Source organism: Delphinus delphis, chromosome 14, assembly GCF_949987515.2.
Source record: "Delphinus delphis chromosome 14, mDelDel1.2, whole genome shotgun sequence".
Taxonomy (NCBI): Eukaryota; Metazoa; Chordata; class Mammalia; order Artiodactyla; family Delphinidae; genus Delphinus; species Delphinus delphis.
Genome location: NC_082696.1, coordinates 26,670,096 through 26,691,847, shown reverse-complemented (window position 1 = coordinate 26,691,847; position 21,752 = coordinate 26,670,096). Strand labels below are relative to the sequence as shown.

General features: G+C 38.2%; 1 protein-coding gene across 2 annotated transcripts in view; it reads right to left on the bottom strand.

Annotated features, from left to right (window-relative positions):
- The window catches only part of MAP3K5 (mitogen-activated protein kinase kinase kinase 5), a 212,873-nt gene that overhangs the window by 111,440 nt on the left and 79,681 nt on the right, over nucleotides 1–21,752 (bottom strand). The window contains exons 3-7 of one of the 2 annotated variants that reach the window (XM_060029910.1): nucleotides 19,786–19,809; nucleotides 13,530–13,723; nucleotides 12,593–12,761; nucleotides 11,319–11,425; nucleotides 8,871–9,041 (exon numbers count right to left, since the gene is read on the bottom strand). In XM_060029910.1, the coding sequence (XP_059885893.1) occupies nucleotides 8,871–9,041; nucleotides 11,319–11,425; nucleotides 12,593–12,761; nucleotides 13,530–13,723; nucleotides 19,786–19,809 (665 nt within the window). Of the gene's footprint in view, nucleotides 1–8,870; nucleotides 9,042–11,318; nucleotides 11,426–12,592; nucleotides 12,762–13,529; nucleotides 13,724–15,640; nucleotides 15,826–19,785; nucleotides 19,810–21,752 lie in introns of those variants that run through there. The other variant, XM_060029911.1, reaches the window with a different exon arrangement.

Below are 21,752 nucleotides of genomic sequence, written 5' to 3'. Positions count from 1 at the left end.
TAAATGCTTTTAATTTCCTGGCTACAGATCTTTTTTGGCATTACAACAGGGAGACATGATTATGCTAATACAGTATAGGTACCTAATTCCCTTTCAAAATTCTGAAAATGATTTCCTATCTCCCCTCAAGAATACCATGAGCTCTAAAACCAAATATGATTTCAAGCAATCAGTGCCTATCCCAGGTGACCCCATGACAGCTATGGTATTGATATATGAAATTCTAGCAAGTCCTAGGTACAAAGTATACAGACTTTCTTTTCCCTCATTAGCTAAAATGTTCAACTAGATCCAGAAATAAGAGAAAGGAAACTCAGGCATATTTTGGGAAAAAGGAATCTAATCAATACCCATTAATCTAGTCAATGTCCATTTTGGACAGGGATAAATATCACATTATATAAAGAAATACAAAATATTTTCTCATATTATATACTAAGGATATAACGCCAAGGGCCTACTAAATTCCAGGACTTGAACATATGTTGCTTCATTTAATCTCTCAAACAGAGCATCTATTCCTCCTAAAGTGATGAGTTTAAACCATTTGTAATAATGCCGTCTTCCTTGCTAGTGACTTGTGTAGTGCTGCGGTGATGATGAAATACGAGAAGCATAAAGAAATGTAAGGAAAGTGTGGGGTAGGTTTTTATGAGTGTTTTCTTAGTCCTAAGAAAAAGATACAAAAAGTGATGGCCTACTTTTCTCCCATCTCAGACCTGGCATAGCTAAGTTTGATAACTGAAATGGCCACAGCCCCTTACAACTCTAAGAAGGCCAGACTGAGGGCAGAGCCACCCACAGCAATAACAAGGAAACAGACTTGGCTGACATTTTTAAGCTGCCGACTCAACCTAAACCAGACTCAGCCCTATCTCTGGACTTCATGTTTTAGAAGTTACATTTTCTTATTGCTTAAGCCCATTGGAGTAAGGTATTCGGCTACTTTTAGGATGCTAAGAACATTTCTAATTCATCTAGGTAGGTATTATTCTTATTTTTCAGATAAGAAAACTGAATTTCCTAAAGGTTAAGTAATTTGCCTAAGATCACACTGTTTCCAAGTCCTGAGTCAACATTTATTTCACGCCGGTCTCCCAAAAGTCCAGGTCTCCTCAACAAAACAGTACAGATATTCCTAGAAATGTTTGTTCCTAGAAATTCCAGGAAAGTGAGCCTAGGATGTAGTAAAAACAACACTGGATCTGAAAAAATTGTACTTGAAATATTATTAATCACAAAACATCAAGAAATTCACTTAAGTTCTTTGAGTTTCACTTGCCTTAGTTGTAAAATGGAAAGAAAAATGTCAGCCTTGCCTACTTTACAAGGTGTGTTAAGCCTCCAGTGGTTAATAACATATACAAAAACCTTCTGTGAACTCTAATGTTTCAGCGATTGATTATTATTTCTACCTATTGAATAAATACTGCATATATCAAAACGTTCTAAGTCATTCTACATATGAATTCAGCATAACTTCTTTGTGGTTATTTCTTTTTCAGATTAGGTTCAAAAAGAAGTTGTAGAGATAACCTTGACAATGAACCTTCCATGACCTCCAAGTCATGGTCCATAATATTGCTTTGGGTCATTCCATTTCAGTCTGTCACTTCAGAAACTCCGTGGGTTTTGTTTTCAGTGTTATTTTGGTTTTTTGGTTTTTTAGGATGTAAGTCTAGGCTCTTGGGTCACAATATTTCCTTTGAAAGCTGGCTATCCTCCCAGCTTCACTCTCTTGCCTTGCTCTTTTTTTTTCTTTTTTTTTGGCCGCACCTTGCAGCATGTGGGATCTTAGTTCCCCTACAGGGGATCGAACCCACGCCCCCTGCAGTGGAAGCTGAGTCCTAACCACCGGACCGCCAGGGAAGTCCCGACCTTGCTCTTGATTCTATAGTAGCCCCAAACATCCTCAAACCAGCACTTGTGACAGGTACCACTGCTGCTTTCTTTAACTTATATTTAACTTTATATTGACAAGCCATGATAAAAAAAAAGCTACAACCGTTTAATAACTAAAAGTCAAACTCAGTTTAGTTACCTAAAGATCAAAGAGGTATTTTTCATACCTTAACTTGGATTATAGAAACTTACATACAGAAAAAAATTAGCATTATTTTAGCCATCCGCAAGAGCTTCAGTGACCAAAAATAACTAAGGAAGTGACAATGAAAAACATCAAATGTTAGAGAACTACTCTTTTTTTATACTTAAATCAGCAGGATGTGTTCCTTTAAGCCACTCACCCTCTGTCCCAGATAAGCTTCAACAAGTAAAGTTTGTTCTACAACATATTACTATTCTCCAAACTTAAAAAAAATCTAAACCATAAACTTTTCTCTTATTTTGTATTTTTGCATTCTGAATCCCAAGTAAACCGCTCAGAAAATAGACCTGCATTAGAAGATCTCCCAAAAAGTAAAAAAGTGCCCTGATAATAGTACTCATACCAAACACAATGAATGCTCAGAGGAGTGTCAAGCTTTCTCCCTGTGGTGTAAGTCAGGAACAGTAAACTCATTAAAGATGTTAAAAAGGGAAATTTCGGGACTTCCCTGGTGGCGCAGTGGTTGGGGGTCTGCCTGCCAATGCAGGGGACACGGGTTCGAGCCCTGGTCTGGGAAGATCCCACATGCCGCGGAGAAACTAAGCCCGTGCACCACAACTGCCAAGCCTGCACTCTAGAGCCCACGATCCACAACTACTGAGCCCACACACCACATCTGCTGAGGCCTGCGTGCTCTAGAACCCGTGCTCCGCAACAAGAGAAGCCACCATAATGGGAAGCCCGCGCACCACAACGAAGAGTAGCGCCCACTTGCTGCAACTAGAGAAAGCCCGCACTCAGCAACAAAGACCCAACACTGCCAAAAATAATAAATAAATTTTTTTAAAAAAAGAAGGGACATTTCAAGAAAGAGTTCTATGTGCCATTGTAATCCCAACTGCTTGGGCCTCTTTTTCTATTGAGCTGAAGCTCTTATCCTAAACTTCCCATGCTCAGTAGATGACTGTCCATTCAAGCCAACAGAAAATGATTCAGGCTATGGAAACTGTCCATGGAAAGAAGCTTTAGGGACTGACTGCCTGCCACTCACTCCTTATCTCATCGCGGCACTTGACGAGTGAAAGTTCAGAGGATTATGGGTCAAAAAAGGTCAGTTGCAACAACTCTCTGGGACTCAGGAAATGCATAATCCTGGTAAGTCTGGCCAGATGCCTAATAACCTCGGTAATGCCCTCTTAGGTCAGCACCTTGACAACGTGCTTTTACTTCTCAGCTCTCACAGAAAGGGAGGTTACAGATGATGCCAACACACCAACACGAATGAGTGTGTCTGCAGGACTGTGGGAGTTGGATTGAAACACTAAGAAATACTGAAGTGGCTTTACAAGTGTGAGGGCATGAAAAAACACCCATTTTAAAATAGGGGGGAATTGTTCTTAACAACCTGTAGGACAAATGGGTATGATGATAATATGGCAGGTTATAGACAGATAATCTACAGTAGAAGTGACATTCTTATATTACTCGATAAATCAGTGAGTGACACACCCAGGTCAACTCCTAAGGCTCTTCCCATGAAAAGGCTTTGAGTTCTAACTGCTTTCACTGCTCTTACTAGAAAATTAATGAGGGCTTCCCTGGTGGCGCAGTGGTTGAGAGTCTGCCTGCCAATGCAGGGGACACAGGTTCGAGCCCTGGTCCAGGAGGATCCCACGTGCTGCGGAGCAGCAGTGCGCCACAACTACTGAGCCTGCGGTCTAGAACCTGGGTGCCACAACTACTAAGCCCACGTGCCTAGAGCCCGGCTCTGCGGCGAGAGAGGCCACCACAATGAGACACCCGCGCACCGCAGTGGGGGGTGACTCCCTGCTCGCTGCAACTAGATAAAGCCCGCACAGCAACAAAGACCCAACACAGCCAAATATAAATAAATAAAATAAATTAAAAAAAAAAGAAAATTAATGAATAGCTTAAAATGAAATAATAAAAAACGGACATCTTCAATTTGACCTGAAAACTTTGAACACAAAGATCTTTTGAGAGAGAGTTAATGTAGTTAATGTTCCTCAGCTAAATGGGAACCATTGAAAAGGAGCCAGAACTGGGAAGTATAGAAAGTTAAAACAAAAACACAACCAGAAAAAAAAACTTGTGTTCCTTTATTGAACTTTATGTGACCTTGAAAGCTCTCAGTAGTCTAAACTGTTTGGTTTTTCAAATGGGGAAACACTTCTATTTTATTCCTGTGCACGATGCACATTAACTTCATAAGATGTTTTCCATTTGAATCTGCTGACCATGAAAATCAGGCTTTTAAAAATTACCTATGCATTTCATTATCACTGCCAAATCAAAGCATTTATACCAGCACAGTGCTTCCAAATATCAGATTCTAATTCTCCTACAATTAAGAATCTTCTAAAAGTGGAAATCTTCTGGTAACAGAAAGGTTGCATAGTTACATTTCTCTTTTATAACATCAGGGAAAAAATTGGTTAAGAGAAATGGTAAAACTCTCTGAATTGCAGTAACAATTTATAATACAAATTTAAAAGTCCAAACCAAAGCCGTCAATGAAAATCTAGGAAGTTTTCCTCCCTTATTATAACCTATTATCCCAATTTCAGGCCACCATTAAACTGTTAAGGTGATACAAGATTTTGAAACGTTAAGATTTCTGTTTCACAATTTTAAAAAAGTTATGCTCTCATAACACCTGAACTAAGTCAACTTCCTTTTTTTTTAATTGAAGTATAGTTGATTTACAATGTTGTGTTAATTTCTGCTGTACAGAAAAGTAATTCAGTTATACATGTATATATATGTTCTTTTTTATATTCTTTTCCATTATGATTTATCATACGATATTGAATATAGTTCCCTGTGCTACACAGTAGGACCTTGTTGTTTATCCATTCCATATATAATTACATCTGCTAACCCCAAACATCAAATACATCCCTTCCCCAACCCCCTCCCCCTTGGCAACCACAAGTCAGTTCTCTACATCTGTGAGTCTGTTTCTGTTTTGTAGATGGGTACCTGTGTGTCATGCTTTACATTCCACGTATAAATGATATCATATGGTGTTTGTCTCTTTCTGTAAGTCAACCTCCTTTAATATTTTTTTTAAATCAGGCACTCTTTGGGGAACATTTTAGAAATACTAAAAAGTACAGAAGGATAATATAAGCAACACTTCCCACTGATATACCCACCACTCAACTTAAGAAATAAAATGTTTAAATATTCTTGCAGCTGCATATGAAGCATTTCACGATCCCTTTTTACTCCTTCCCCACTGGTAACTATTCTACTGAATTGGGAATTTATGATGTGTCTCTACTTTTACTATATGTGTATGACTGTTTTTAAAGTTTCTATAGACGAAATCATACTCTGTGTATCCTGCCATTTGGTTATTTTGCTCAACTCTTTTAAGATTTTTTTTTTTTTTATGTTTTAACTTTTATGTAGAGAAACTTCAAGAATTTCTCTAGGGTATAAACTAGGAATAGATCTGCTGGATCTAGGGAAGGTTAACTGTCAACTTTCCTTGATAATACCAAAATCTTTAAGTAGTCATAAGATTTTCTACCACAACCAGCAGTGGACTAGGACTCCCATTTCTCAAACATCCTTGCCAACAACTGACAATGTCAAATTCATAAATTTTTGTTAATCTTCATAGTGTAAAATGGTATGTCTGTTTTAGCTTGTAGGTAGAGCATTTTTTGTATTTTTTAAAAATATGTTTGTTGGCCATTTGTGATTCCTCTTTTGTGAGTGATCTGTTCTTCTCCTATGCCCATTTTTAATCTTTTTTCTTTCTTTCTTAAGTATTTTTAGGAGTTATTTATATACATTGAATATAAATCCCATATTGGTTACATGCATTGCTCTCTGCCTGTGGTTTATTTTTTTACTTTGTTGATGATATCTTTTCTACATATTCATAAATACTTTTACCATTTTCAGTGCTCTACATGCCTTCTAACAGATCCATGTTTCCATCTGGTATCACTTCCCTTCAACCTAAAGATTTTCCTTTAACATTTTTTGTAGTAAAGGTCTGTTGGCAACAAAGTATCTCAGTTTTTTATTTATCAAGAAATATCCTTATTTCACCCTCACTTTTGAAAGACAATATCACTGGGTAGAGAAATCTTGGTTGACCGTTTTCTGCTTTAAGTACTTTAAAGATGTTATTCCATTGTCTTTGGCTTCCTTCTGATTAAAAGTCAGAACTCACTCTTTCCCTTGAATATAATGTATCTTTTTTCCTGGCTGCATTTATGATATGTTCTTTAATTTTGTTTTACAGGAATCTGACTATGAGGTGCTGAGGAATGGATTTCTTTGTATTTACCCTGCTTGGGTTTTTGCTGAGCTTCCTAGATCTGTGGGCTGTTTTTGTTTGTTTGTTTGTTTGCTTGATCAGATTTGGTTAATATTTGGTCACTAATTCTTCAAATATTTTTCCTGATATATCATCTCTCTTCTCTACTTCTCAGACTCCAATAACGTATGTTAGACTGCTCAATGCTATTCCACAGGTCACTGAGACCATTAATTTCTTTCTCAATCTTTTTCTTTTCTCTGTTTCAGTTTGAATGATTTCTAATCACCTGTTTTCAAGTTTATTGATCCTTTCTTGTATTGTGTCCTATTTATTAATCCCATTAGATGGAATTTTGACTTTGAATACTATATTTTCAGTTCTAGAATTTCCATTTGGTTCTTCTCCAGTTTACATTTATCTCCTATAATTCTTCATATTTTCACCCATAATATCCATCTTTTCCAGTAGTCTCTTCAACATATTTATCATTGTTATTTTAATATCCTTCTCTGCTAATTCCAAAATCTTTGTTGTCTGTGGGTCTACTTCTATTGACTGATTTTCTTTTTACTATGGATCATACTTTCCTATCTCTTCACAAATCTAGTAGCTTCTGATGGTGTAGTAGACATTTTGGATGATATGTTGTAGAGAGTTTGGATTCTGTTTTCTTCCTCTTAAGAGTGTTGAATTTTGTTCCAACACACAAATAAATCACTGGCAGTTCACCTTGTTCATGTGGAGTCTTGGTTTTAGGTTTTATTAGGGTGGCTCTGTTTTGGTTTTCCTCTTAATTTTCCTTAGTCCTGGGATGTAGTTTTTTTATTCTGAAGTCTTGGACCTTCTGGAGTTTCAGTGGAAAGCTCAAACTGTTTACCCAAGCCCCTTTGACTTGGTGAGGTTCAAACTCCAAACTCTGTCTCTCCTGCATTACACAACTGCTGAAATCTCTGTTCAGCTCCAGTCTTCTGGCTGCTATTTTCCACTGGACTCCTTTGAGTTTTACCCACATGTGCACATGTCAGGGGTCAGCCAAGAATGGAAGGGCAGTTTATACTTATATTTTGGGCTCTCTCTGTGGCTCCTTCATTTAGGGGGTCTATCACTCAATTTCCAGGCACTCTGGCAGCCTCAGACTAACTCCTCCAACCAGTGAAACTATGATTTTCATCTTAAATTCTAACCGCCCTATCTAATCTAGTACCCTTCATCTAAAGATCTAAAACTCTTCAGTTTCTTACTATCTTTAGTCACTCTTCGGTGCTTTCAAACTTTTTTTTAAGTGTTTTTACAATGTTTATAATTGTTATTGGCAGGACGATCAGTGCGATAGAACCTACTCTTTCCAAAAGACAGAACCTTGATGAGCAGATGCAAATTTTAGTGGACTCTAGTTTTCCCAATCTTTTATGGTTTATGGTATTAAAAATACCTTGTTTAAGAAATTCTTTCCTAACCCAAAGTCATAAATTCAGTTTGTATATTTTATTCTAAAAATATTTTTTCTAAAGGTTTTTTTTTAAAAAAATTTTGATCTTTAATTCACTTGGATTTTATTTTCTGTGCATAGACTAGGGATTCATTTTTATTTTACAAGCAGATAAACAAATTTTCCCAGTACCATTCCTGAAGAGTCTATTCTTTCCACTCTGGCTCATGAAGCATACCATGTCATAAATCTAGTCTCAAATCTATATATCTCAGTCTGTTCCAGCCTCTCTCTTCGGTTCCAGTGTTTTATTTGTCTATGCTTGCACTCATACTGCAACATCTTAATTATTACATTGTAGTAGTATGTCTTGTTATCTGGGAGAGCAAGTCCCTCTACCTTGTTCTCCAAAATTGCTTTGCCCATTCTTGGCTCTTTAGTTTTTCACATAAACTTTAGAATCAATTTGTTGAATTACATGAAAAGCCCTGCTGTGGAGAATTAACATCTTTAAAATATCAAGTCTTCTCATCCACAAACTTGGTATATATATATAGAGAGAGAGATAGATAGATAGATATTTTTTTGCAGTACGCGGGCCTCTCACTGTTGTGGCCTCTCCCGCCGCGGAGCACAGGCTCCGGATGCACAGGCTCAGCGGCCACGGCCCATGGGTCCAGCTGCTCCGCGGCATGTGGGATCCTTCCAGACCGGGGCACGAACCCATGTTCCCTGAATTGGCAGGCGGACTCTCAACCACTGTGCCACCAGGGAAGCCCAAACTTCGTATATTTTTCCACTCAGTTCTTCTTTCATGTCTCTTGAATTTTCCCCCAAATTTTATTTTTATTGTATTATACTTTAGAATATCTTTTAAAATTCTTTTTTCTTAAATCATTATCTTTTCAACCAATTTATCCCATTTTACTCTGCCTTATTAAATGAATTCCAACGAAATTATTTACTAAAGCTATAAATTGTGAGATTTATTCATATACACAATCAAAAGGATAATAACAATAATTTAACACTCATTTGCAAACAAATTTTTATGTTATGGATTTATCAAGTATCTTATCCTGTGCACTTACCAAGAAGCTCCATGGTCTCTACTTTCAGAATCCATGAAATTAGAGTCCAAAAACGTATCTTTGTAGATTCGACCAACGAGGCAATACATATCTGAAGCAACTTGCCCTTCACTTTGCACCAGGGGAATCATAATGTCAAGAGCTTTTGCTCTATCTCCAGGGAGATTTCTCCTAAGGTAGAGGAGGGAAACATCATTGTTTCAGTATAGATTACAGAAGCAGTTTAGGCCAGTTATCTTTTTAAAACTCTGTTTAATATATTGATTCACATTAGTGAAGTTTGGCAAGATAAAAACAACAATTATATTTTGAGAGTCTTCTGTAAATCTTTTTATCCTATTGCATGTCTACTGCATTTAACAAGGATTTCTTTTGAGTTGCTTTTCTGCTAATGGTGATAGATTTGTGCTTATCCATCCATAGTCCTTCCAATTTCCCTGCAGTCTCTGTGCAAATTTAAGTTGATGCAGTGAGATTAGGAATGCAGTCTGTGGCCTTGAATGGGGTAGAGTCAAGGAATCCAAACAGAAACAAAACCCTGATGCTATAGGTTTCAATGGCTTTTACTCTGAAACACTGAGCAAACTAAGTCACAGACAATACCAACAATCCAACTTTAACCCAAGAGTCACTTATCTTCTACACGTGACCAACTGATTATCTAAGGAAGCTGCTTTATATAGCTCATTTTAAAATCAGCGAGTACATATAGATTGTTCTCAAAGATTAAAATTCTCTTAAGAATTATTTCTTGAACCTTGAAAGCATTGTGCGAAGTGAAGGAAGCCAGTCACAAAGACTACATGTGTATGAGCTCATCATATGAAATGTCCAGAGTAGGCAAATCTATGGAGACAGAAAGTAGATTTGTGGTTGCCTAGGTCTGGGGTATTTGAGAGGAAATGGGAGGGTGACTGCTAATGGGGAGGGGGTTTTTTTTGGTGGTGATACAAATGTTTTAAAAGTCTTGGTGTTCATGGTCACACAACTCTGTTAATACACTAAAATCCATTGAATCACAGTACACTTTAAATAAAATTGTATGGTATATGAATTATATTTCAATAAAACTGCTATATAAAAAGAGTTATTTGTATTCTCAACTACTATTTTAAATCCTTCTGTGCGTGAAATTCCTTTTTACACTTTGTACTAAATACCTTGAGTTTAGAATAATGCTGCATACAAATACATTTATCATTTCATTCTATTCTATTTTAGGAAAGACAGAGACAAACTATGGATAAAGGAAAATATAAGAGGCTCTATGGACTTTCATTTTTCATTTCAATATAGAATATATTTCATTCCATCTTTCATTTCATCTTTCAAAAAGGATTTATTTGAAAACCAGTTGGAACAGATAATCTCTGGAGGTTTCATCTCACTCTGCCAAATCTAAAGAAAAAGATGTTTAATAAACGGGGAGATAAAATAGACTTTCATTATACATGTACTGATAAAGTTAGCAATTTCTAGAGTTTGGGTAGATAAAAAAGGAAACACACAATCTCTGGTTAAAGAGCATGCTGACTTTTCTTTGGAGACAAAGGCAGGAGAACCTAGTGATGAAGAACAGAAATACCAGCATCAGCTAGATCTGGGTTTGAGCCCCAGTTTTATGATATGCTTACTCCACCTCTTCAGTTTCCTCATCGGTAAACTAATTAAGCCTTCATGGCAAATGAATGATAGATGTGAGGTCCCCTCCCTTTTTCTTTTTATCATTCTCTCCAGTTGTAGTAATTACATACATATTCAACTCTCCGCCATGGCAGAGAACAGCACAACTAAGTTTTGGACAGTTCAGTGCTCTAGGCCTCTCTATGGCCAGCGCAGGGATGATCCTCCACGGTGACTCTGGGTAGAAAGTGGCACTGAGGCAGCTGCCAGCCATGATGCCAACAGAAGGCGTGGAGGCAGGACTGGAAGCAGCAGTGTTAGTCCTGGTCCTAGAAGATTCATGGACACATGCCTAAAATGTGGCCCACAGAGTTTTAATTATAATTAGGTTATGTTCAGGGCAATCCCAGTGAACATATTCTCTGGTTAGGAATATGTTCACCTAGATATAACTATCCCTACTCTAGTTACTTTTTGTGTAAATAATCATTTGGTGTTGAGTATATTTAAAGATAACATCATATCCATGGAATTTAAAAAATCCTAAAAAATATATAAATAGCAAATACAAATTTTGACAGAGAAGAAAAAGAATTTTTAGAATTTAAATATACAAGCATTGAGGGACATTTTTTTACTGACAAAAAAGTCAGAAAAAATCAGAATGCATGCTTCCTATATTTTACATGGTTGAAGTAGAAATATTAACATTAAATTCTAATAGGGAGTGGTTGCAAGGCTATAGCAAAAACATACCATAGAAAGAATATGGAGGTTAAAAAATAAAATGTTAGCACGTTGTGGATGGAAACTTTTTCTTCTTACCTATTCAGTGCAAATGCATAATGAAACTTCACATGGTGATGGGAGGCCAAATCAAAGGTTGGCAGCTTTTCTAAAGTCTCTACGAGCTTCACAATAGAATCATAGTCCTTTTAAACAAGAGGAGAATAACATAGAATTAAACCATTGGGAGAAAGTCCTGACAATGAAATGCCTTTGGCCAGCCAGCTACCTGAATCTGAGAAGGGCATTTAAAAAATGAACTAGAACCCACGGAATACTCTGAAGAATCTAAAACCAAGAAGAAACTGTTTGTTTGTTTGTTTAAATAAGGGGTTTGGATTATATAGATAAAACATTAGAAATATTGAGTTACCACATCTGACCTAAAAAACAATAAACCATCTAACATGGTAATGCTACATTGTCTAAATATGGGTGGTTTACTTCTCCCTGGAGCCAGATTCCTGGTATGCAGGGTCTTATCCATTACTTTCAGGGAAATAATTTCCAAAATATCAAGGACATGGAGCAACCAATTGAACTTCTGTGATAAGTAACAGAACTATTCCGTTTCAACACAAGTAAGCTCTCTAGTCATGGAATCCTAAGTGCCACACTTTTTCCACGTATGTGAATCTTTGCTGTCCACATGAAGCTTTACTCGGGCCTGAAAGGTTGGGCATAAGAAACCAGAAGTCGCTTAAAGTTTACTGTAAAACTCCAATAGCAAATCCCCAACTCAGAGAGGATTTCATTCTACTTACCATAATTTAAAAATTTTAAGACATCCCGATAAAAATAATATTGCATGTTCATGCTTTACTTTATATATTTTTAAAGTTATTTTTATAATTAATCAATTGCACATTTCATACTTCTATCTAGTTAGGCCCAGCACTATTAATTTCAAGCAACACAAATTCCAAGAGTAAGAGAGATGTCTGGAAAGCTCTAAAAATTTCTGCTCTTTGCCAAAACAAAGCTTTCACTTATTGACTGATGGGTGTGCCGGAGGCTAATGGAATAGAACAGGCTGTCTGCAGATTAGCTATGCATGCAAATTTTTCTTTTTGTTCTTTTGGAGGAAAAAGTCAGACCTTTACCGTACAAGTCTTTCACAATCACTGATGGTTAACTTATATGAGTCTGTTTCATTTATCATAAAATCTCTGGATGGAAAGCTTAGGAGAGTCAATGAAAAATTACATGTAGTGACATGAATGACTTAATAGCTAACTAAAACTGGATATTAACACTCCCTCATTCTTCCAACGTGCTACATGACAAAGACGTGACTTTGAGCAGCTTCTCACCTGGATATCTCTGTAGGAAAGTAACAGATTTATGACAATATCTGCTGTCAGGACTTCAATATTATCCACTCGCTGTCGAATTCTTGCCAATTCAACTGCCAGTTCTTTACCAGTGTATAAGTTACGAGCTTTCCTGATATCATTGAGTATAGATTCCCGGAAATACTGGCTGGTGGGAAAACACACATTTTTTGGAGTTAATATTAGAAAGGATTTCAATGAAAAGCAATGATCTTATAAGGAAACGGATGACATCTGCAGCACTCGTACCTTTCAGTTCGTTAAGATGCACAGAATGAACACCTTATCTATCTGGTATTATTTAAAAACTGGGGCATCCTATTCTTTTACACTCTGCCTTGCTTCAGTAAGAATTAAAGGTAAAGACACTCCAAGATAATGAATTTTCCAAGACCCTGCAATGTACCACTTAAAATGCTAAAACTTTATTTTTCATTTTACTGTTTTGAGTAGAAATTGTTCTAAATAAATTAGGTGTGCCTGTGATTTGAACATAATATAACATTTTCCTTCTGATCCAGCATCATCATTTATCAACCTAAATGATTGCTCTTAACTAAAATATAATAGTGCTTTCAGCAATTTTTAGAGAGTTCTTGTCCTTACACTAAAAGTCTCTGGACATTTATTCAGATAATATTTCTGTACTTTGAATATATTTTTAGCTCTACCATTTCTACAACACAGTTAACAGTCTTTTTTTTTTTTCTGATTTCAAGTTGTTCTCCTCTGAATAAAGTGGACAAAATACAAGAGGTGGACTAGGCAGCATCTATTTTATCCACTTAGAGGGTTTTATATATTTTTCCCTGGTTCTTGGTTGAGTACTGCATGTAAGAAACATCTGATAAGTTGCACAAATAAATGAAGTAGATGAACTTCATTATCACCACCAAATAGCATTACTAAACTTTACCTGCAACTTGCTTGTGCCACCTTCAAAAGTTGAATGAAACGATCCACAAGAGGTAAGCAGATGGGTCCAAGGAGCAGCTCGAAGTTCGGCTGCATGAGCTCTGTCAAGCCCTTCATGAAGCTGCTGTCACAGCAGTAGACCTTGTTGTGTGGAGTTATCATGTAGGGAATAAATGTGTAGTTCCCAGTGCACATCTGTGGAAAGAGGAGGCGCCAGAAGGTGCTGAGCCGGCCTGCAGACTCCACACTGACGTAACCCTAAATCCTACTTTTAAATAATAATCCTGAATGTGAAGGTAAATTTTTAAAAACCTCATTTCCTATTTAATGACCTATGGAAACGGAAGTCTCTTCCAATTTCTTTAATTCCTTACTTCACATAATTAGGACTTTACAGATGATGAAAAAAAGCATGGCACAGTTTCTATCAATTGATTAAATATTTATTCACCGTTTCTCATGGCTAAGGAAAAATGATATATGCTGTAGGTAAAACAGGGTAGGTTAAAACACAGCCTTTGGCCTTCAGGGAACTTAAACTTTAGTCAGAGAGACACAGCATAAATACATGGAAATGATAAGAGCTAACATTTCAGGGCTGCCCACGTGACAGCAATGTGTGAGTGATGCCGGAATAAACTGCTCCCCTCCAGGCTGCTCTATCGCAGTCGTGGCTCCATTAGTGTCCCAGTTACTAAATCTAGAGACCCTGAAGTTATCCTCGATGCTTCCATTTCCTTCCATAGCCTATCAAAGTCCTGTCTATTCCGCCTCGTACTGGTCCATTTCCCTCCATCTTCTCTGCCAACACTGCAGACCATGCCACCAACATACCTGGCCCGAGCCATTGTAATTGGCTTTTAGCTGGGCTCTCTGCTTCTCTTCTTGCCCATCAATCTATTTTCTACCCAGCTGTCAAAGTGATCTTTCAACAACCTATATCAGATGACTTCCCTCAGGTGCTTCAAGCCCCCTCGTTTGCTCCTGGCATGAAGATAAAACAGGTCACTGTAGCCTACAAGGGCTTGACTATCCAAACACTGCCTCTCTCTCCAGCCTCAGCCTGTGCCACTCTCCGCTCACTCAGCACCGCCTTCTGTCCGCTCCCGATGATGCCAAGTGAGGGTGCACTAGTGCAAACAAAAGTGGAGGTGGGAAGTGTAAAGGAGAAATTGAACTGGACACCCCTGAGTAAGCGAGTCTTAACCAGAGCTTAGGGCTCAGGGAAGGAGAAGTGAATAGATAAGGGTTTCAAACTCTATATGCTGGGCAGTGGGAATCATGGAAGGATTCAGAGCAGGAAAGAAAACATAAACAAAGTTGTGCATTTTGACAGTCTGGCCAGAAAACGGAAAGAACTGAAAGAGAAAGAAACGAGATTTAAGGAAATTAGGTGGGAAGCTACAAAGCATGACCAGATTGACAGCAGCAACAGTGGACGTGTGCACTTGACTTCAAGAAGAAAAAATCATGGAGACCAGCCAGCTGATTACAGATATTGAGAGAGATGAAGAGGAAGGCATCAAAGGTGACTCTACCGTTGTAAATGGGGCTCCTTAAAGAAGAGTGGGATCCTTAACAAAAAGCAAGAATTCAGGAGGCGGAACCAGACTTAATTATTTATGAACAGATTACACTCGGGGGCACTTGATACGTATCAGGTAACGAATTATACACAGAGCCTGACTTCCAGTTAAAATATGAGAAGAACTTCAAGTGGGTGAGATTTGATTTGGCATGGGTAGGGTGACATGCACACTTTTGAAAGGTTGGGATTTAAGGGGAACAGGACATCTAAAGGGGTAATGTCCAAAACAGAGTTGGACATGTGTGATTGGAATGTAAAAGAGTTTCAAGCCAAAATACAGACCTGGTGATTCTCTGGCATGGCTGAATCTGAGGAAATGGGGGAGACCTCTAAGAGAAAAATCCAGAGAGAAAGCAAAAAGCAGGGGGCTGAAAACTAGAATGAGATGGGTGGAAAACTCTATTTATCACTGTTCTAGGGAGTCCAGAAGCCCAAATTATTTGTTCCATGTCAGAATTACAGAGAACGAGGCATCACTTCTCTTATCCTTTGAACTAAACAAATGAGAGCAAACATTTATTCACCTTGGCATGTGCCGGGGAATGAATGGCCATACATTCACAACAGCCCACTGAGGGAGGGGATCTTGTCTCCATTTTACAGGTGAGGGTTCAGGTAAGGCTTGGCAAGGTCACACAGCTGGGCTGTGATGTGTCTGGGACTCCAGTCCAGGAACTCCTTCTCCAGAGGGCCTGCCATTATGGCTTGGGGGCTGGGCACCCTCCCGCCTGGCCTTGACCTGCCGGCACATCAACCCCTTTGCCTCAGGTCACCTTGCGTGGACCCCTGCAAGAGCCAAGTTACTGCCTTGTAGCAAACAGATGAGAAGTGTCAAATGCCCTTACGGCTAGGTTTAATTATTTATGAACATGTTATCCTTTGAGACACTTGTATTTCAGGTAATGAAGCGGAAACTGGACGTGACTTCCATTTAAAGTGCGAGAAGAACCTCCAAAGGTTGAGATTTGATTTTTAAATCAAGCACATTAAATTGTTCCTTTTGCAAGTTCTCCTTGATGGACCAATAATTGGAAGATTAGTGGGGAAGAGGAAAAATAAACATATCCTGCTACTAAAATGTTACCAAGATCCCACAGCAGGTCCACCATTTTAATCCTTTTACCCAAGCTACTGTCTAAACAGAAAAGAAAGGCAAGTATATCAAGAGATTGCTTTCCAAAGTTTCTGGAGCTTGAACTATGAGGGAGCTATATAAAAGAGCCACAGAATCAAATACTCTTGTTTTATATAAGCACTTGGACTCAAAATTACAAAGAAAGGCTCTGAATCTTCTAAGTCACAAAATAAGGACAAACAGATGAGAAGCCAATAAACCAGAAAAGCACTTTTAGAGTTTCTTCTGCTGCTGGATAAAGTTCTGTATCCTCAAAAGCCTTAATACCATGTGTATCTGTGTATAAGACATGAACCAGGACACATTATTACTGAGAGACTGGATATTGGGGGATAATGCATCTGTGTAAAACTAATTCTATCAGATGTCTGGGTGTGTGTTGAGCAGCAGGCGGGTAAAGAGAGAAAATGAGAGTCATGCAAACAGCAGAGGAAATCAGATTCCTGAAACTGTCTTCAAACCCCATGGGATGAGGTTTCAGAATCCTTGCTGAAGGTATTCAGCATGCTAAGGCTTTCCCAAGTTCCTGGCCTCACTGCTCTTTTTGGAGTCTCTTCCCTATGCTTCTAAGGCAATATTTTTTTTCAATGTCCCATTGTTTATGGCCAAAAAAGGGGGAGAGCAGTAAACAGCAGGAGGCACATGGATGCTTCTAGGCCCGAGCTGAGAGCCAGCCCAGCGAGCATGCAGCAGGGAGAAAGTGTGCGTGCGGGGAGCGGGGAGCGGGGAGTGGACTTCAGATTGTTTTTTTTAAATTAATTAATTAATTAATTTTAACATCTTTATTGGAGTATAATTGCTTTACAATGTTGTCTTAGTTTCTACTGTATAACAGAGTGAATCAGCTACATGTATACATATATCCCCATATCTCCTCCCTCTTGCATCTCCCTCCCACCCTTCGTGTTTTTTAAAAAGATAACAGCTGCTGAGAAAAGCACTTTTTCAAAATGATGAACACTAATAATAAGGGAACATTTATTTCCCAAGCTGGCTCACGTATAACTTAGAAATATCATTACTGCAATTTCTTTTTACAGATTGCTACCAAACCCCGAGTTTGAAATAAATAATAATCCGAAGCAAATAAAAACAATGACTGTGTGATCAAGAAAAGACATTTCAAGTGCAACAACTGTCTTTTATTAATAAGATACTAATTCTAAAATATTTAAACCTACTTCTTGAAAAAGAAAGACCACAGCACATTTCTTTACATTTCAAAATACTAAGGCATGATCATAAAATAACAAGGCTGATCTCTCCGGCCCATGCTTGTTTTCATGGCCATAAAAACACAGAGCTCACAATCTAAGTGTGTTCTCTCCGATTACCTTCACTGCTTGTTTTAAAAAATAATAATGCCAATTCTGTTTTTCAATTTTTAAAGGTTACATAAAGGTGAACATAAGTATGTATGGAAAATGAATTAACCTGGGAAGATATGCTCTCAGCAGTCAAACATATTGAAACATATGCTCAAAATACTCAACTTTTGAGAAGGACACCCAGCACCAGAAACACAGCAGCTTACTCAAGTCAATGGGTGACTTGTTCATAACGTGCAGTATAGGGTCAACTTATAAACCTGCTTCCCCACACATCCAACCAATCACTGGGCATGATTAGCTCTTCCCTGCCATTCAGGTAAATGCCACCTCCTCTGAAAGACCTTCCATCCCCGCTTGAGGGAAGGGGCGCCCACTCTTTGGCACACACGACCTTATGTTAATTTCTAATTTGTTTGTTTGCTTATTTGCTTGACCTTCTCCCCCAGCAAGACTCTGGCACTTCTCAGTTGTTGTCTCCTGAGACAGTTATGAATGGGCTGTCTCTACTTTCAGCCTTCACAGTGAGTCTCTTGTGGCACCAAGCCCAAAACCTGGCACACAGTTCATGTTCCATCAACATTTGCTTCACAAAATCTGTTACACCGAATTGATGCATGCAGCAGTAATTGTTCATTTCCTGTTGAGATGTGAAGAATGAGTTTATCATGGCAACATTATTTATGCTGCAATGAGTCTCTGATCTGAACTCTTAAATCTTTATCTCTTAAATTTCCAATCTAAGGGAAATTTACCCATTGTAATTTTAATCTTATCCTCATCTTAAATGGAATCACGTGCAGATCTTTATGTAGTATGTTATTTCCACTCTAAGTTTCAGAGATACATTCTTTAAGGTTTTAAATACTGGCTTACCTTCCAAAATGAAAAACCATTGGCATAACAAGGCTGATTTCAGAATATATTATAATTATCTTTCATGCATTTAAAATTTTTAAATTTATTTTTATCACTTTTTAACTTTTGTTTAATTCTGTGTGGAGGGTAAGAACTTTGAAGTGTGGTTTCAAAGGTCTTAAAGTGTGGTTTACAAGACTTAGGAACTTGGACTTCCCTGGTGGCGCAGTGGTTAAGAATCTGCCTGCCAATGCAGGGTACACGGGTTTGAGCCCTGGTCCGGGAAGATCTCACATGCCGCGGAGTAACTAAGCCCGTGCGCCATAACTACTGAGCCTGTGCTCTAGAGCCCACAAGCCACAACTACTGAGCCCGTGTGCCACAACTACTGAAGCCCGCACACCTAGAGCCCATGCTCCTCAACAGGAGAAGCCATCGCAATGAGAAGCCCGCGCACCACAATGAAGAGAAGCCCCCCGCTTGGACTTCCCCGGTGGCACAGTGGTTGAGAGTCCGCCTGCCGATGCAGGGGACACAGGTTCGTGCCCCGGTCTGGGAGGATCCCACAGGCCGCGAAGCGGCTGGGCCCGTGAGCCATGGCCGCTGAGTCTGCGCATCCAGAACCTGTGCTCCGCAACGGGAGAGGCCACAACAGTGAGAGGCCCGCGTACCGCAAAAGAAAAAAAAAAAAAAGAGTAGCCCCCACTCGCCACAGCTAGAGAAAGCCCGTGGGCAGCAATGAAGACCCAATGCAGCCAAAAATAAATAAAAAATAAATAAATTTAATTTAAATAAAAGAATAGAATGTGTGTGATATTATAAAAGAAACAAAAGGACTTAGGAACTTAAGTCAGTACCAATATAAAGATGATAGAGGTATGTATATATCAATATATGGATACAAATCTCCATATGTGTGTGTGTACATATGTGTGTATATGTATATTTATAATTTGTATATATAGTGTATATATACAGTGTATATATAGACATAGAAATCTATATATGTATATATACAGATAGACATACATATACGTGTATGTATATCTGCTGCTTTAGTAACACTCATAATTACACAAAATTGAATATAGTATGGAAATTTTTTTCTAAAACATAATTATATATAGAAGAAAACAGGTATCAGTGTCATCTCCCATTAGTATAAAGTTTCACTATAAAGCAATATTTATGTAAAATAACCCATATTTATATTGATATGTTAGAAATTCTAAAGAGGAAAAAAAGAAATAGAAATTAATAATTGTGGAAATGGAAAATATACCAGAGATCAGTTTGATGGAAAAGAAAAGATAAAAAAGTTTCTGGAAGGGTTAAGTAAAATACTCACAGTATTCTTCTGGCAAATGATTTCCTGAAAAATGAGAAAAGAGAAAAGTAAAGCAGAAGTTAATACAAAATTAATTCAACTAATTAATTAAAATATTCTATGTAGAAAAATTTGTATTAACAATTTTATTATTTATTAATTTAGCAATTGGAAATTTAAAATATGAACAGAAGGTGTAGAGTAAGCTTCTGCATCTAAGTTTACAATCTGATGGAGGAGACAAGAATGCACAAAGGTACCATCTACAGTTGAAGGAAAACAGCATAAACACGTAGAATCCAAAACCCGAATAACAAAAACATCATTTCTGCAGCGTATGTATGTGCAGAATTATCTTATAGCTACAATCTTTTTGGGAAGAGATTTAAACGAGTTTGCTTTCCCAAAGCACAATCTCACTTATGCCCTGGGAAGAAACGTAGCAGCATGCGTGGAATAAAGCTGGAAGTAAAGGGCATTGGCTACTTGTCAGAGTGGGCAAATCCACATGTAGACAATAAGAACATCTGACAATAACTAGTCATAAATATTGTTACGTATTGTTCCATAAGAAGTGAAATGTGATAAATACACTGCAGGCAGTGTCCCTATCTTCTAGGCTGTGAGAAATAAGTGAGATCATGCAAATAACGTGGCTATACCGTGTCTGGTGTATACAAAGTTCCCAATAAAGCTAGCTAACATATTATTATTCCTAGACTTTAAAATGACTAGAGACGTGGAAGAGACAATCTAGAAGAGCCTGTGGCATAAGGGCTTCACTGAGGTTGGGGAATCATGATTTAGGAAGGAGAGATGGGACAGTGTTTTGGAAAAGATGGCATGTATGTTGCCATGGAAACAGGAAATGTAAGGCATTCGTGGAGCCTAAAGGGTGGTCCATCTGGCCAAGAAGAGGAGCCAGCTCAGGGGAGGTAAGAGAGGAGCAGAGGAGGAACGCAAGGCCCAGGGGACCAGCTGTCATTCATCCCAGGATCAATATGGCGCAAAAGGGAACCTAGGAAGGCTTTCGCTTGGAGCAGCATGTAAGATTTTTGAATGTTTATGGGTAACAGATGAGGAAACAAAAATCTATAGAGGAAGGAATTGTGCAGCGTAATTGTGAGAGTCATAAAGATGTATATAAAATACTAAAAGAGACCCATCGATACCTCACAATCTTGCTGATGAAAAAAGAACATACACACATTTATAAAGAAACATTATAAGCCTGTACGCGCAGGCATGTATGCACACACATGCTACACCCAAAGAGCTATACTGTAGCAAGGGCTGGGGTTTCTAAGAGGAGGATGTTCCTAGAGTTTGAGGAAGGCTGAAAAGATCATCAGAGAAGGCGGAACTCAAGAGGAGCCAAGAATAGGTCACACGTTCCAAAGGCGAAGCAGGGAGGTGGAGATCCAGGCCAGAGGACTTAGGAGCCACAAAGGCCCATTTAGGGAACAATAAATATTATTACTGGGGGCTAAAGAAAACAGATCATTTCGAGAAGTACAGAAGAGAGAAATAAAGGGGTACTTGGAAAAGATCTTGAATTCAATCATTGGGCTAAAACAGAAAGTTCATTTTGGCACACATTGATAATATTAGACAGTTATCTGGGGCCTTATTGAAGAAGGCCTTGAATGTCAAAATAAAGTACTTTGTTGTGTGGGCATTTGGGCATATGACAGTAAAAGTGGTTTTTTTAGGTGAATGATATACATAAAGAAGTATCAGCACACACAAGGACATTGTTTGTAAAAGCAAAGGTTTGGAACAACACGAATGTTCCATCAACTAGAAACTGGCTGAATAAACTATGGTCCCTCCATACGATGGAATACAATGCAGCTGAACAAAGGATGAGGAATTTCTCTACAGAGTGATATGGAAAGGTCTCCAAGATATACTGCTAAGTGAACAAAAGCAAAGGACAGAATGGTTGTTACCCTATGCTCCTATTTATGTATATAAAAGGGAGAAAA